At 44.4% G+C, this 16,547-nt stretch overlaps 1 protein-coding gene across 1 annotated transcript in view; it reads right to left on the bottom strand.

Annotated features, from left to right (window-relative positions):
• The window catches only part of znf407 (zinc finger protein 407), a 201,737-nt gene that overhangs the window by 114,443 nt on the left and 70,747 nt on the right, over nucleotides 1-16,547 (bottom strand). Inside the window, 1 exon segment of the mRNA XM_080470713.1 lies at nucleotides 5,369-5,443. Coding sequence (XP_080326839.1) covers nucleotides 5,369-5,443 — 75 coding nt within the window.

Below are 16,547 nucleotides of genomic sequence, written 5' to 3'. Positions count from 1 at the left end.
TATGTTGTTCTTGTTGTGTTTGATTTTCCATGGAGGAGAAAGTTAAATGCTCTCTTTATCAGTTCTCCTATTCCCTCCTGTACTTTTGTTTTGTCATTTCAGCGCCACAACACACAAGAGAAAATCTGTATATTTGCATGAGGACTGAGTTCAACACCCCTCGGGTCTCCTGGGCTTCCTCTCTTCTCCCTGCACTTACCTTCGATGTTTATTCATGAATAGGGAGCGCTTATACGTGTTCGACACGCTTGAGGAAATCTCGCCTCGGCTCAGTTTACCTGCGTGACGTCTTAAGACCAGGTCGGGATGACTGATTAAACCGGGATCCATATCCGTCCGCCTCACACACACCCACCCAAAATAACTTTGAGCTCCCAGACGGATTTGGCTAAGTGGAGCCCGGTGTAGCCTACAGTACGGCTAGTCAGGTCTCTTCCTCCTCCTCCTCCTCCTCCTCTTCTTCTTGTCTTCCTTTGACTAACAGATCTCCCCAGTGTGCTAAAAATACCTGGTGAACAGGGGCCGTGGAGATGGTGATGAAACTGCCTCTCTGACACTGTCCCACTGCAATCCATCTCTCCACCGCCTGCCAGCCAGCATATGTTTGCAATTGGCTCCCCCCAGCAACCCCCATTGCCTCTCAACCCGCTCGGCCCCTCCCTGACTGGTCCCCAGTTGCCGGTTCAGATCCCCCCCCCCGCGCCACACACACAACACACACACACACGATTCCCCATCCTTATTCTCTCTCTCAGCTACCGTCCCAGTCTGCGGGTCTGGGCTTTCAAAACCAGTGCAGTTATCAATCACTGAGGCAGCACTGTCGAGTCGAACCAAAACCACACACACACACAGACACACAGACACACGCACACACACACACACACACTTCCTCCACTCTCTTTCTCTCCCTCCCTCCGTCATCCCATCGCTCTCTCTCATCTCCCCTCTCTTCCCCGCCCTCCGTCCTCTGCCTCCTCTCTGTCTTCCACTCGCCCAAATTTGTTCCACTTAATAAGCCCTCCCCAATGACCTTGTGCTAATTAAGCTGCACTGTGTTGGAAATATGATGGTTAATTAATGATGAGATAAATTCTGTCTGCAGGACTGTCAGAAAAATGATGACACCGTGTTTTACAGGTTTAAATAGAACAAACCTTGTGGCTGTCCTCCCTCTCGCTGCGCGTACTGCCAGTGTGTGTGCGTGTGTGTGTGTGTGTGTGTGTGTCTGTGTGTGTGTGTGTGTGTGTGTGTGTGCGCACATGTCTGTGTCTGCACTTATTTTAATGTGTGTGAAGGAATGCAATAAGACCAGCGAGAGAAAACTCGAGATAAAAGACGGACGTTGTCATGGAGGTTTGGACACTGTGTATGAACATAAACAACACTTATATAACTTCTATGACTTTATATTGATGAAGCCGTCTTACCTGCACAGGGTGAACATGTTTCCCTTCTGTGCGTGTGTGTGTGTGTGTGTGTGTGTGTGTGTGTGTGTGTGTGTGTGTGTGTGTGTGTGTGTGTGTGTGTGTGTGTGTGTGTGTGTGTGTGTGTGTGTGTGTGTGTGTGTGTGTGTGTGTGTGTTTGTTTTCTATGACCTTGGCTTTGTTGACACATTCAGTGGGAAAAAGGCAATGAGCAGGAAACAAAAAAAAAAAAAAAGAAAAAAAAAAAGAAAGAAAAGTAATGCAGGAATAAATGCAGATTTTTTTTAATTAGCCGGTCAATTAAATGCAGGAGTCGTCCTTGTTATTTTAAAAAGTGCAAAAATGCTTTTCAACTAAATTTGGTGCTTTTTTCCAAAGTTTTTCGCTAAAACTGTTTCTTTTTTTATTTTATTTCTCAAGATTAACTGGGTAACTAAATGAGCTACAATCTGGTGTGTGTGTGTGTGTGTGTGTGTGTGTGTGTGTGTGTGTGTGTGTGTGTGTGTGTGTGTGTGTGTGTGTGTGTGTGTGTGTGTGTGTGTGTGTGTGTGTGTGCTAACATCATTGGAATTAATTTTCAGACCAACTGATCAATAGTTGAGGTTATAACAGCTCAACTGCAAACCTACTTATGTTTTATTTTGTTACCAGGATCCTTCAAAATAAAGTAATTACTTACTAATCATTTAGTTTCTCATTTTTTGTGTGAGAACATAAAATGACAGTTTTGTAGAAGTTGAAGAATGCTATAAATTTAAAAGTTTACAATGGATAATTGATGTTATTGGTGCTATATGACTGAAATATATAAATAATATTGAATCAATATTTCATCATATTAAAACATCACAGATTAAATCATTTGAGATGTACACTGACTTCAACAGATAATTCGTTTTATATTTAATGGAAAGAAACTCCAAGTCTCTCCTTCACAGTTCTTTAACAACATTTCTTGCAAAATGAGCTCAAAAATATAAGAATTTCTATAATTTTAAAGGATTAAAAAGATTAGCAGAGAGTCAAACTGTCTCTTCAGCTGATAATAACTGGATTACAGTGAAATGTTACCTGTCAATTGGCTCAAAGTGGGAAGAAAGTGTCTTTGCGTCATTATGTTGAATAATTCTACTTTTCAGTTTTAGATTCCATTTCAACAATAACAACCTGTATCCTTTATAATCTAAAGCGTCACTTAACGTATGTATATATATATATACTTTTTATTACATTTACTGTGATCAGTGTTTGATGTTTTAGTTTCAATCCTTTGTTCTTGTAAACGTTGAAGTATTGACAGTAAGTTTGACTAGAATCCTCTCCGGTCCTCATCTCAAACATAAAGCAACAAACAGAAATACATAAGAAACTGAAAGTCACACACAAGTTTAAATAACATGATATGAAACTGCACAATACTTAAACTCAGTGTCTGAATCTCAGTCTCAGTTGTATTGTGTTGACATCAGGGTCCTCAAAGATTTGACTTTTTCTTCCCCTATCCAATAAAACAGTGAGGCAAACAATTTAATATTTACGTGTCAGCAGATTTTCTATATGAAAGCTCGAGCCAGCGCCATGTAACTAAAACAAATTTCTCCAAAAGTCCCACATCCGACTTTAACAACGTTTAAACTAGGGATGTCCCGATCTGATCGGTAGATATCGGATCGGGGCCGATATTAGTGATTTGTGAGTGATCGGGGATCGGCAAATCCAGCCGATCACCCCGCTGACCAAAAAAAAAAAAAAAAAAGAACGCGGTCCACAACATCACCTAATAACCACAACAATCAGGGACGACAAGCTCCGGTCGAGCTGCAGAAGCTAGAAGCAGGCGGAGCGGGGCCATAGACCTATAAAACTAGAGTTACATATAGTGGTTTATGTGTTTATGTGTAGGAGTCTACTTCTAAATTTCTATGTGGTCTGTCTTCTTCTGCTTTTTTATTGTGTTTGGTGAGTCACAGCGCCCCTAAAGGCCCGGCATGTGTACTACATGCCCGAAGCCTCGTGTTGAGTCGTGTTCATAGTGAGGTGTGGATGGTCTTTTGGAAGCAGGCCAGGGAGAAAAAAGATTGTTTTTTCCTCGTGTGGATGTACCCTCAGTTTACAACAACAACTAAAGAGAAAGAGAAGAGTTTTGATTCAATAAGTGAGTTTTACAATAATTTCTAGGTAAACAAAGCTTCTGCCAATAGTGCTTTTAGCTTCAGACATCTTAGTCGCTCCAAAAATAGACTATTGAGTATATTTGCAATAGCAATGTGAGTATCGGATCGGGAAAGTATCGGTATCGGCCGATAAATCGGATCGGTATCGGGGGCAAAAAAGTGTGATCGGGACATCCCTAGTTTAAATGTTCAAAGAAAGTAACAAACGTGAGCTCCTCTTCCTTCCTCCATGTGAAGGAAAACTGAATTCTTACCATAATTCCATTTTTAAAAAAAGATTTTAAACTATTCTCTCCGTAAGGATTCAATGCAAGTTTCACAGAATATTCATTTCAGATTCAAAGTTTCACATTTACTGATTTGATTCAATTTGATGCCAGATTCTGCTATAAAATCATTCAAACTTGTTTCTAATATTTAATTTCCCAGTGGCACGAGATTTGTTCCCACGATGGCAGCTTATAATAGAAACGATATCTTTTCCCGCCCCTGTTCGTTGTCTAATTCTTTCATTCGTCACTCTCTAATGGACTTGAACTGATCGGACTGCCGGCTGCCAGAGGTCGCAGGTTCAGGCGGCGACCATCAACAGACTTGTGGTTGCAGCGACCACGTGAACTGTGAGTGTGCAGTATAATGTTACCCGGCTCTGTCAGCAGTTCTCGGATAAATAAAGGTTACAATAACAAAAAACAAAAAAAGAAAACGGGGGGCCTTGATGCAGTTGAGGATATGAGGATTTGTTTCCATCTAATCCAGATGAACAGCTGACAGTAGGAATTTACTTGATAACGTCTGAGAGATGGAGAGGCATCTGGTCGGGCTGCTTACTCCCATATCTGAAGCCACTTGTCATATCTAATACCGCGTGTTGTCAAAAGTATCAATTTGGTTGCGGAGTAATGAAAAAGCGGGTCTGTTTCTATTTTAGCGGCCCGGCTGACAGATTGAGAGGTGTTTAACGTCTCATTTTGGCTTGTCAGGGCCGGGGGGGGGGCTTCACAACTTCATCTCCTCATCTTTCTTTCACACACACACACACACACACACACACACACACACACACACACACACACACACACACACACACACACACACACACACACACACACACACACACACACACACACACACACACACACACACACACAAGCAGGCTGACAGCAGGGCTCTGTTTCTGATAGACAGGGCCAAGCGGGAGACATTACACAAACACGGAAGCACACACTCGCACGCACAGACCCCCCCCCCACCCCCCCCCCCCCCCCCCCCAAAAAAAAAAAAAAAAACGCTAAAAGAAACATCATTCATCCTTAATTCAAGAGGGAGAGCAGAACGCGAGATGAGGGAGGGAGCCAGATAAAGTTTGACAGAAAAAAGGGATGCGAGCAAAAGAGGCAGGCAGACAGAATGAGTGAAAGCCATTTAACTCATTAGGGGAAAAGGGAGGATCTCAAGTTATATTTAACTTGAAATTTAACTAGTGAGGGATTTTTTTAATTTTTTTTTGCTTTAAAAGCTTGCAGACCTCCACGGATGTCATAGCACTCATCCCCAGGATTCTTTGGAATTAATTGCCCCCTACATCTCTTCCTCTCGTCTCCAGAAAACAAGCACTTGACAGTCAGGCTCCAGAATTATTTTTAACCAGGTTTTTGATTTTTACATTTTTTTGAGGTTTTCTGAAAGTCAAACACGTGCAGAGTCTATTGTGTGCCTTGCAGTCTGTGACAAATCCCCCCCAAACGCAAAAGATGTTGTGTTTACCTCTCTTTGCGCTGTCCGACTCCGTGTTTTCCCAGCAGGTGGGTGCTGAGGTGTTTCTTCATCACGAAGGCCCATCTGAGAAAAACAAACAGATCACTTGAGCACAATCAAACTATACTAGAGGTTGAAACTGAAATAAACCAGGTCAAAAAATAACACTGAATTATCGACTAATATTTCCATTTTGACATTCTTTTTGCATGTATATGTGCTTAGTTAGCCACTAAGTAATGGCGTGTTTGAGTTGTCCACAAAGCTCGGTTTTCTGAGTCACAAGCTTGAGGTCAGAATTAAGTCTCTTTACATGTTATTTTTTGCATTTTCGTTTCAGAAAAGTTTTGCATTCACATGGCAACGTTTTAAAAACAAAGTTTAACAATGTAGTTAGCATGTCAGGCCACTAGTTGGCACTGTTGGTTTTTTTTTGGGGGGGGGGGTGAGGCAAACATGCACGCAGAGAACATTACGCTATAAATATTAACAATAGCAAGTATACAGATTATTACCGGTGACTTTCAAGTATAAAACTACCAAGTCCCCGGAGAATATGGACTGAGAGTCATGACTCTCTGGAGGAAAAACTTTGTTGTTACTGTCCATAATCACGCACTTGCAGAAGAACTGTATACAACGGCCGTGGTGCGCATGCACAGTAGCAGCCTGAAGAAAGGTCGAGTTTTTGCGCCATTTACACAGAGTCGGACTGTTTTTGAAAAGTTCCACCACAGGAGCCATTTTCAAAAAGTTACATTTTCACTTAAAAACGTTGTCATATAAACAGACACTAAGTCTGATTTAAAACATTGTTGCAGGACCCTGGCAAGACGTGCTTCCATGATGTTTTTTTTTTTACCATTTCAGCTCCACCACACGAGTACGAAGCTAATGTGTGTTTTGTTTTGTTTTGTTTTTTTTCTCCAAGGAAAGTACAACTACAGTGACCCTGAGACTGGGATTACCTGACTTCCAGTATCATTGACTTCTTCTCTAAAAGAAATCCCTGTGGATAGATTTCAACACTGCCACCTTGTGGTTTTCTGGAGGAATCACTGTTTTTCTGTTCTTTGATTTGCACAAAAGTCAATTTTGAAAAGAAGCTGTAAAATAAAGTTTTCGTGTTTGTATAAGCTCTTTCCACAAATTAGTACAGGAACCACTAAATATTCCCTTTTTTAAATTGTATTTGAATGCGTAAAGATACGCCGAACCCCTCGACTGTTATACGTTTTGTATTATTCTAGTAAACAACTTGTTTATGCAATAAAAGACAATCAAATAATATCGATTGATTTTCTGGTTTCCTGTTATTGTTTTTACACCGAGCTGTAAAATAAACAGATATAATGTCTTTGCTTCGATTATTTATTTTGATACGATTTAATATGAAGAACTCTCCAATGCCTGTCCTTTGCTCTCCAACGGTTAGAACGTGATCCAACACCAGCCTCTCTCTCTCTCACTCTCCTAACATTCCTGGACTTTTTCTCGACCGTTTTTTGTCAGGAAAAAAATACGTAAACAAAAGCACGAGTTTCCACTAAAGCTAAACAGTTTTTTTGGGGGTCAAGCATCATTCTGTGAAGCAGCTGAGCAGATGAACTTAAATGAAACGTCGCGACACGAGAAGAGGGAAAAGTTTCTTTAAGCGGAACCGCGGCCAACGCGACGTGTACGTGCTTGCGCATGTCGCGCACGGACACACCCAGGTCCCGCCGACTGACAGCGACCGCAACAACCCGACGTTGTTGAAGGCACGAGTTTACCGCGTCTCCAAAACAGCATATGAAAACATAATGAACGGATGACAGGACTAACTACTCTGACATCCAAGCTGCTTCAGCAGTGTTTTCATCCCCCGGCCTTTTCATTTAGCACCCATCACTTCCCATTATTGTGCGACTGAGAGACAATGACCACATCTGAGGGGCCGAACATGGAGCTACATGAAAAGAGGCCGAGGGAGCTGAAAGCGACAGTCATGCGGCTGGCACCGTCACCGCCTCCTCCTCCTCCTCCTCCTCCTCATTCCTCCCTCCCTCCCTCCCTGGATGTTTTCACCTCTCCCGCTTCCAAGTAGATCATTATGCCGTTTTCTCTTCGGCGATCCCGTCTGTGCCTTTTTTCTGAAGTTCTCCTTCTAACTTCATCAGTCAGTCTATCATGAGGCATAATTATTTCACCATTTATGTGAGTCTGTGGCAGCTACTGCCCCCACTCCGCCCTGACGTCTGGACACACACACACACACACACACACACACACACACACACACACACACACACACACGCCAGTGTCCTCAATCCCATCGCGGCCCCCGAAGCCCCCGTCCGTCATCGACGAGACCCTCCCTCCTAAACTGCCCCGAGGCCCGAATCTAACTCACACCACCACATAAATATTCAAACATGTTCCACTGTTTTGCCTCGTTATCATCACTCTACGTTTCTCCCGATCCGTCCGCCCGTCCACAACGCTGCCTCGCAGTTAAACTGGGAGCGAGCGAGTGGCTGCGTCTTGTACACTGCAATCAGGGAGGGCGACTGGCAAAGATCAAAATGCTGAGCTTCTTTGGACCCCGTCGGAAACAACAGCAGCAGCAGCAGCAGCAGCAGCAGCAGCAGCCCCTGACTGACGGCATCGTCTATAAATAAACAAACAGCATAATTAAGATGTTTCGGAAAGGAAAAAAGAGGTGGGGGAAAGGAGGGACGGGCTGTGAAAGAATTAATCAATACATTTGAGAGAAAAGCGCGGCCTTGGAACACTTCACGAGTGCCTGTTTAAGTCGTCGTGTTTAGACGTGGAGGAGAAGGAGGAGGGGGTGAAGAAGGAAAAAAAAAAAAAAAAGAGCTTGCAAACATTTCTGTTAATTATGTATTACAGCTGTCCTTCATAAACCTAATTACAGAGTGCTGAAAGGCAACAGGGGCGATTTGCATATGCGCATGAAAGACAAGACATATGCAAAATATGATTTTAATTAGCATTCTTTGATAGCGAGGGGTACAAATCAAACTGGCATGTTGTGAGATTCTCATCTCGCTCCCCCCTCTTTTTCTTTTCTTTCTCTCTTTTTTTTCTTTTTTAGCCAGTTTATTCTCAGAGTGGCATTAGTGCAAGATGGTTAATGCCCTGTGGAGGCACCTGGCACGCACACACACACACACACACACACACACACACACACACACACACAGATTGGGAAACGATGCACGATAACAGCATCCAAATAAAAATTGCAAACTGACTACAAACACAAATGGTTATGCTTAGCACATTCACAATTCTTCATTCGGTACGCGATTATCAGAAACACAATATTGATAATGCAAAGATAAAATACAGGCAGCGCATACACACACACTGTTACCAATACAGACAAATGGCAGTCCTTGCTTACAAACAGACATCCACAAGTAGCTAATCTCTCAGGGATACACACACACACACACACACACACACACACCCACACAACACAGAGGAAGATCCCATATCTAAATGTTAAAGGGGCAAATCCATTTGTTTAAGGCAGTGTGTAATCAGCCCCCTGCCCTTGGTGTGTGCGCGTCTTCTGCCATCCAGGTCAAGGCCTCAGCTTGTCGTCCCGCTGCCTTGGGCTGCATCATCAGCCCCAACCATCAAGCCTTGATGGTTATTGTAACAAAGGGATACTTTAACATGCCATTCATCCATATCAATTCTCTCCCCCCCCCCCATGAATTGAACTAATAAGGCTGTGCCTCTGCCCTCCAGGGAGGCTCATAATATCCATTGCAGATATGGGGAGTAGAGGAAAAAAAAAATAAAAAAAAAGATAGAGAGAGAGAGAAAGAGAAAGAAAGACGAAGGCTCTGGTGTTTCACGTTCGACTTTCCCTTCAGACTAATCGGCGCGCCACAGCTCGTTAGGTCCGTGACGTGCCGGAGCTTTACCGATAAGCAGGGGAGACACGGCTCAATTACCCACAGTTACAATCTTTCTCTTTTTCCTCCCCTCCCGCCGCCTGACGATGAAGAGATAACATGTCAATATTTGATACAAACAACTTCATTTGCCTAATGGTGTTCCTGGAGAGGCCCGTCTACAGGTCCGGAAGCAACGGGAGATCTAAGAAAGGGCCGCCAGCGAGACTCGGCTTAGATGTACCGTAGCCCACACCCACCATACCCCACCACCACGCCTGCAAATACACCCACTCCCAACAGGCATGCACAAGCCATGCTGCGACGGAGGCAGGTCACAGATACTTTCTTAAACTTTCGCTGGAGTTTCTTTCAGTTGGTTTCTTGAGGCCGAGTCTTGAACATGTTGATCGAAAAGTGATGGAGGACATTCAAAGGTGTCAGGTGAGTCATTTTTTTCAAAGGAAAGATTTGCTCTCTATATGAATCCTTTCACACCAGTGTGTGTGGACCAGGGTGTGTATTCGAAGTGGACCATTACATTACATTGGTAGTTGCTTTGCTTGGCACTCACACCTACTTTTGTTTTTTGGACCCAAATACTTGTCAGAGCATCATGTTTCCACGACCACTGAGCACGATGACATAAGGGGCATCATCTGTACGTGGCTTTGACCAAAGTACTTCGTAGGACTCGTCTTTTCCTTTTCTGCACACAGTTTGGGTAAATCGTTGGAGAGTGTGACTGATTCCAGAGCCATTTTTTTGTGAGAAGTTTTACAAAAAACAGCAACTATACGACATCCCTGTGAGTTTGGCCATGAAAATATCAGATCAAATAGCAATGGCACGCCGCATTTCGATTTGGTCGACTTTTCTTGCTCTCAGACAAAAAACCACGACGTGTCGCTCTTCCCAACACAGGAGCTCAACCGTGTTGATGACGATGGGTCCAGACCTCACACGTACCGCCCCGGAGGACCACTACAGCCACATCATGATGAACTCGTATTGTGATGCACAACAGTCTGTAATATCATGTCCACGTCGACCCTGTCGCACTGAACTGCGTCATTTTCTGAAGTTTTTCCAGCTGGATTCTTAAGGTTTTGCCCGTAAGTCTTTACAAGACACAAAAGTCTTAACGTTCTCTTTGATTTCGACATTTCTGCTCTTTATGGCTTCCAAAAGAGCGGAGTGGCGCCACAGTGCTGGAGAATCGAAACAATGAGAAATGAAAGTCCGACAGGCCTATGCAACATTGTGTTGGGTGTGAAAAAAAAAAGAAAGGGAACCGCAAAGGCCATTATGAGGAGCCACCAGATGTAGGAGCTGCTCAACCCTCACCGGGCGAAGCGGCCCGGCAAACTCGTGGAGGAGGAGCGGGTCCGTTGGGAAGGAGGAGATGAAACGGGGCGGTGGGGGTGAGCTCTGAAGTTATGGGACTATGCTTCAGCTAACACACACACACACACACACACACACACACACACACACACACACACACACACACACACACACACACACACACACACACACACACACACACACACACACACACACACACACACACACACACACACACACACACACACACACACACACACACACAAGCTCTGCAGTGGTCCGCTGAGCCCCAAAGAAATGAGTGTGTGCGGGCTCAGCCAGCACTCCTGTGCCAGTCCTAATGATGGCCTCCACCTGCTGCTTTAATGTCACAGCTGGATCGCCCTCCATCCTTCACTGACTCTGACTGCCATCAGCAGCAGGTAGCTCCCCTCTGCAACCTCCATCTCCTCCTCCTCCTCCTCCTCCTCCTCCCTCCATCTCACCTTCCTTCATCTCCCTTCACTTGCTCCCACCCCTCATCTCCGCGCGACCTCGTCCTCATCCATCTCTCCGCTGTACTCCCACAGTTTTTTTTTCCAGCCCATTTCTGACTTTCTATATTATTGTTTTCCCCTCCCACTACGCGCATTTCCATTTTTAGTACGCCGAGATGATTAAGGATCCTATACGTTTGTGACGGTATCACAAATAATCAGGCAATGTCAACGGTGCGCTGCCCCACATACTCGGCTTACCTTTAAAGACGGAGTTCTGCATCATGAAACCTGAACTAATTCACTCTTCAGTTTGAACAACAACGCAGTTCCGACTTTGTTTACTTATTCATTTATTTATTTTTTTTCATTTTAGAAACCCGTCCCGGAGAAAGAGAAAAACCTGGAGGTAAGTTGACATGTCTAATCTGAGCAGCTCTGACAGGCAGGTGAACTGACAGAAGAACAGAAACCAACACTTGGCTGACAGCAACCCCGGAGCGCCGAGACAGCTGCCGACGCCTCGCACAGACACACAAACAGACAGGAACAAGACGTCGGGAGATGAGACATTTATTGACAGACGGAGCGACTGCCTCGCCGACAAGAGAGACAGACAGGCGCACGTCAAGGAGGAGGTTCAGCTGGGTTTGTGGCAGGCTGAGTTTAATGGATGTTCTCCAGGCGGGCCTGTGGCGGTGGGCTGAGGGGGGGGGGGGGACCAGAACTAAATGTGGTGTCAAACTTGCAGATGTGGAGAGAGATGGTGATGGAAGGTTGAAGAGAGAGAAGCCAACAGGAGGTGAGGAAGGGAGATATTGGGAATAATGACGGAGCAGCTGGTTAAAGTGGAGCGATAAGCAGAAGCTGATGGGAGCCTGATGGATGCAGAAAGACAATATTGCTTTGGCTTATAAGAGATGCAGGTATGGAAATACCTCATAACCTCACAAACATGAGAGAAGTACTTGAAATTCTTTTTTTATAATAATTCTGCCTCTAAATCCCGGTTTGTTTCAGGTGAAAATGCAGAACTTTTGTTGGTTTTGTCTTTTGGCCATCCTTTAAGTTCTACGAACTGGAACCTCATCAAGAATGTGAGTTGTCGATTGTCTCCAAAAGTTCTAATGTGAACAATGAAGACATTATAACTCAGCGAAAATCAAGGCTCCATTTACACGACAACGTTTTCAAGTGAAAACAGAAAACTTTTATTGCATTTTGGTTGTCTGTGCACAGGACAACGACGCTTTTTGAAAACTGCTTCCAAGGTGGAATTCTTTGAAAAAAAAAGCTCAGACTCCGTCTCCATGGAAACCTGGAAAAAGACAACTTTTTGAAAAGGCTCTGTCTCTGTGTCAATGTGGGGCAATGCAACTTTTCATAAACGCTCCAGCTCCGTCTTCATGGAAACGGGGAAAAGACAACTTTTCCAAAATGCTGCTACTGCACCCCGACTGTAGTTAATAGTTCTTCTGTACATTAACAACAACGGTGGCCTCCAGAGTGTCACGACTCCCAGTCCGAATTCCTCTGGCACTGGGTAGTTTTAGAGTTGAGGGTCACCTGTAATAGCAACTTCATCGTCTGTCCATACGAATGTTTGCGTACTGGCCATTGTTAATGTTTATAACACAAAAGTGTGTGTAGGTGGTTTCATTACAAAAACAAACAGCATCCAATAGTGGCCCAACATGTAAATGACATATTTTTCAACGTTTCTGTCATTTCTGTGTAAACAGACATTGTTTCCAAAACGTCGCCACGTAAACGCGAAACCTTTATGAAACGAAATAGCCAAAAATATGTTTCCATATGAAACTTTGTCGTGTAAACCGGGCCGAAGAAAGGCTGCAGACCTCGATCTTTGGTCTTGATTTGACAAAAAACACTAGGAGACCGACACAGAAATGTAGACTGAGCAGACGTCAGAGCAGGACGAGGCTCCGGTTGAACCGCTAGTTGGAAAGCTTTGTATTGGGGGGGGGGGGGGGGGTATGTATAAGACATCAGAATTGATTGAGCACAGCAAGCACTTGATCTATTCTAAGACAAGCTTGATAAGAATGAAAGAGAGGCAAAGTGTTTCTCTGACGACTGATCAACGTCGAGACTCTCAGCGAAATAGACACCTCTCACTCCTGTGTGTGTGTGTGTGTGTGTGTGTGTGTGTGTGTGTGTGTGTGTGTGTGTGTGGGTGTGTGTGCGTGTGTGTGTGTCTGCATTTGCATGTCCCCTTGTCTTATCGGAGGAACATAAAAAGCCCGCTCTGCCTCCTCCGAAAGGTTTTTTTTTTTTTTTTTTGGATCATCTGCTGAGGCAGGTGATGGGGCTTGACGGATTGATTGAGGCGAAGTTCTCATCGACAGTGGCAGCGCCCCATAGAGTTCCCGGCTCCAGTGCACACTGTTCCATTAAAGGATCATTTAGAGGGAGAGCAAGTTCCACCTGCACTTATGCCGAGCGCGCCCTAATGTGAGATGAAACAGACATTTTCGAGCTACAGGAACGGAGAGAAAGGCGGAAGAGGGAGGGGGGTAAAACAAAAAAAAAAAGAAGAAAAAACAAAAAAAATTTGAATAATGAAAAAATAAAAATTCAGTCCCTTCCCAACAGCGCATTTCCATCTTCAAGAGAACAACGATTGATGAAGTAATCTATTATTGATATCATCATCGTTATGCGCCGGTGGCAGTTTGAGCGTTAACGGCAGCCCCCCAGCTCTGAGCGTCATCGCACTGTTTGCATATTATGCTACTCAGCTTCATTATATTTTCTAATTAACTGCTTTAATTTAGGATTTAAACCCTAAGTGAGAGAAGAAACTTGAAAATGCTGAACAAGAGAGAATAATGTTGTATTTGGCATCAGGATGGGGAGAAAAAAAAAGGGGGGGGGGGTAGAAGGGGGGGGGGGTGGAGGTGTAAGAAGAGAACACGGGGGTAACAGAAGTGGCACTTTTCAGAAACGTTGTGTGGCATCAGCACAAACACGGCTCACTTTATGGGCTGAAAGGGGGGGGAAGGAAATGAGAGGGGATTGCTCTCCGCACGTCCAGAGGAGCATTTTCAAATGAAATACATAAGACGCACAAAAATTTACGCTGTGTTACGAGGAGGTGAGGAAGTCTTGTTTTTACACCGGCGAGCGAGAATGAATCAAAAATGCCCGCTTGTTAAAGGCTGTTAGCTTCTCTTGCTAATGCATCTCTCTCGCTCTTTCTCTCCTTCTTTCGCTCTCTGCAGTGCAGTTAAAGATATGAAAAATATATGTGCTTTTTGCCCCCCCTCCCCTTTACTCTCCTCCCCCCCTCCTTCCCTCTCTCTCTCTTCTCTTTCCACCGCTCCGTGTTAAATCATTAAAGAGAAGTCCTGCTCATTATCTCTCTAAACAAAACTTCTCTTAAACCAAATAAATCACCGTTGCGCCGCGCGGCTAACAGCCGTGAAGGGATAAATTACAAAGCGCCTCACTGGCAGCGCTGGTATTTTAAAAAGCTGGCTGCACAATTTCTATGATGTGCGGTAATTTGTAATGCAGGTTTCCTTATGTTTGTACGGCCTCTTCAGGTGTGTGTGTGTGTGTATGTGTGGAGAAGAGGTGAACCTGGGGAGTGGGATATATAAAGAAAAAAATATGGGGGGGGGGGGGGCAAAAAGCTGCCTATTTATGTTTTTTGTGCTTTTCAATGTTATTAAGCTCTAAATCCAACAGCAGACTGTCGGTATGTATTTTTTATTGGACATGTGTAGAAGTGAGACGTAAGTGTTAACGTTGATATTCAACCCTTTCAATCATTCATGGACTGAAACTCCTCCGGAGCCTGAAAACTCTTCGGAAAGCAAATATCAATATCATAATCGGAGAGTCCGCTCAGGGCGTGAAGCGTTAGTCCAGGATTATACATACTGTTGTTTATTTCAAAAAAAAAAAAAAAAGGATGGAAACCGACTGCGGTCGGAGAGGTTGTATCACGAGCTCGTACAACACGGCAGACGTTAGCGTTGTATTTATAATAAGACGGGTAGGAATGTTCATGGAGCCACTTTTTCCAGGACCACTGCCATTAAATCCAGCTTCATTAGAAGAAGGAAACACCCCAGCAGGGCCTTATCTGCTGCTGAGGAGTCTAATTGAGGGGGAGTAAAAAACCCAGACCAGTCGCCCCTCTCACCTCTGCACGAGCCAGGGACACCCCCCCTCCACCCCCGCCGCCTCCTCACCCGGGTAACCCACAAACCCGCCCCCGACCTCGCTCCCTCTCGCTCCCTCTCCGGCCCCCAGTGGGCAGATTAAACTGCGGATAACAGGGCTGCGCTTGGGTCCGTTTACAACAAGCAAAGCCTCCACTACACCTCCTGGGGATTAAAATCAACAGTAGTCCTGATACACTCCCACCACCACCCACCTACCAACCCACCCCCCCCACCCCCCCCCAAAAACGGGCTCAAACATGATTTATTCAGAGTGTTTACTATACACTCCATCCGCTTGTCCTCTGAGAGCAAATTAAATGTATTATGAAAAAAGAAAAGAGGGTGAGAAAAGAAGGGTTGGATAAGAAAAGCAGGAAGAGAAAATTAATAATGAACTCAGGACAAATGAGGGGGAAGATTCACCAAAGTCCACCAGCTGACGGTCTGTAACAACTTTTCCTCGCGACACACCCACATGGCACTGCGTTTGGAAGGACCGGTGCCAAATCTAACCCCCCCCCCCCCAAAAAAAAAAACGCTTCTTTGTACTGAACAGGTAGGACCACGCAAACACTTTTCTTTCTGGCAACTAAAAAAAATTGAAAATAAATAAATCATAATTCAGCTGCAAGCGTGTGAACAAAGACGCAAAGGGAAGCGCACATCACACACGATTCTTTACACTCGCCACACAATGTGTATCTAAATGCAAACAAAGGACTACACAGTCTCACACCGCCAGAGATGTATTTTATTTCTAAAGCTGGACGTCTGCTCAGATCTTCTATAACTTCACGCAAACAAAAAAAACCTCCCTGCTTTTAGGTGCCCCCCCCCCCCCGTCCAAGACACTAAGGTTCTGCTTATGTGATGTTTCAAGCGAAAATGCGTCGCGGCGTTTTGAGAATGACATTCCGTTTACACGGAAAACTCCAAAAACGCTGAAGACGACGTCGTTAGCACGTCAGGCCCATGAGTTGACATGTTGGTTTGTTTTTGTAATACAACAAAACACATGACACATAAATACACATTAATGATGGTGGCCATAGTGTTTTCAAAAAGTTACATTTTCAGTGGCTCCCAGCACCGTTGTTGTGTCAACAGGCACCCAAAACCCAAAGAAAGGTTTTTGTTTTCACTGGAAAATGTTGTGTAAACAAGGCCATTGAGATATGGAAAGTTGTTTTTTTTACCTAACTTAATTGGTTTGGCTTTTATTCCTTTTGCTATTGAAACTTTTATTGGCTTGTTTTAT

This window comes from Lipophrys pholis (genome assembly GCF_963383615.2).
Source record: "Lipophrys pholis genome assembly, chromosome: 9".
NCBI lineage: Eukaryota > Metazoa > Chordata > Actinopteri > Blenniiformes > Blenniidae > Lipophrys > Lipophrys pholis.
This window is presented reverse-complemented; position numbering and strand designations above follow the sequence as displayed.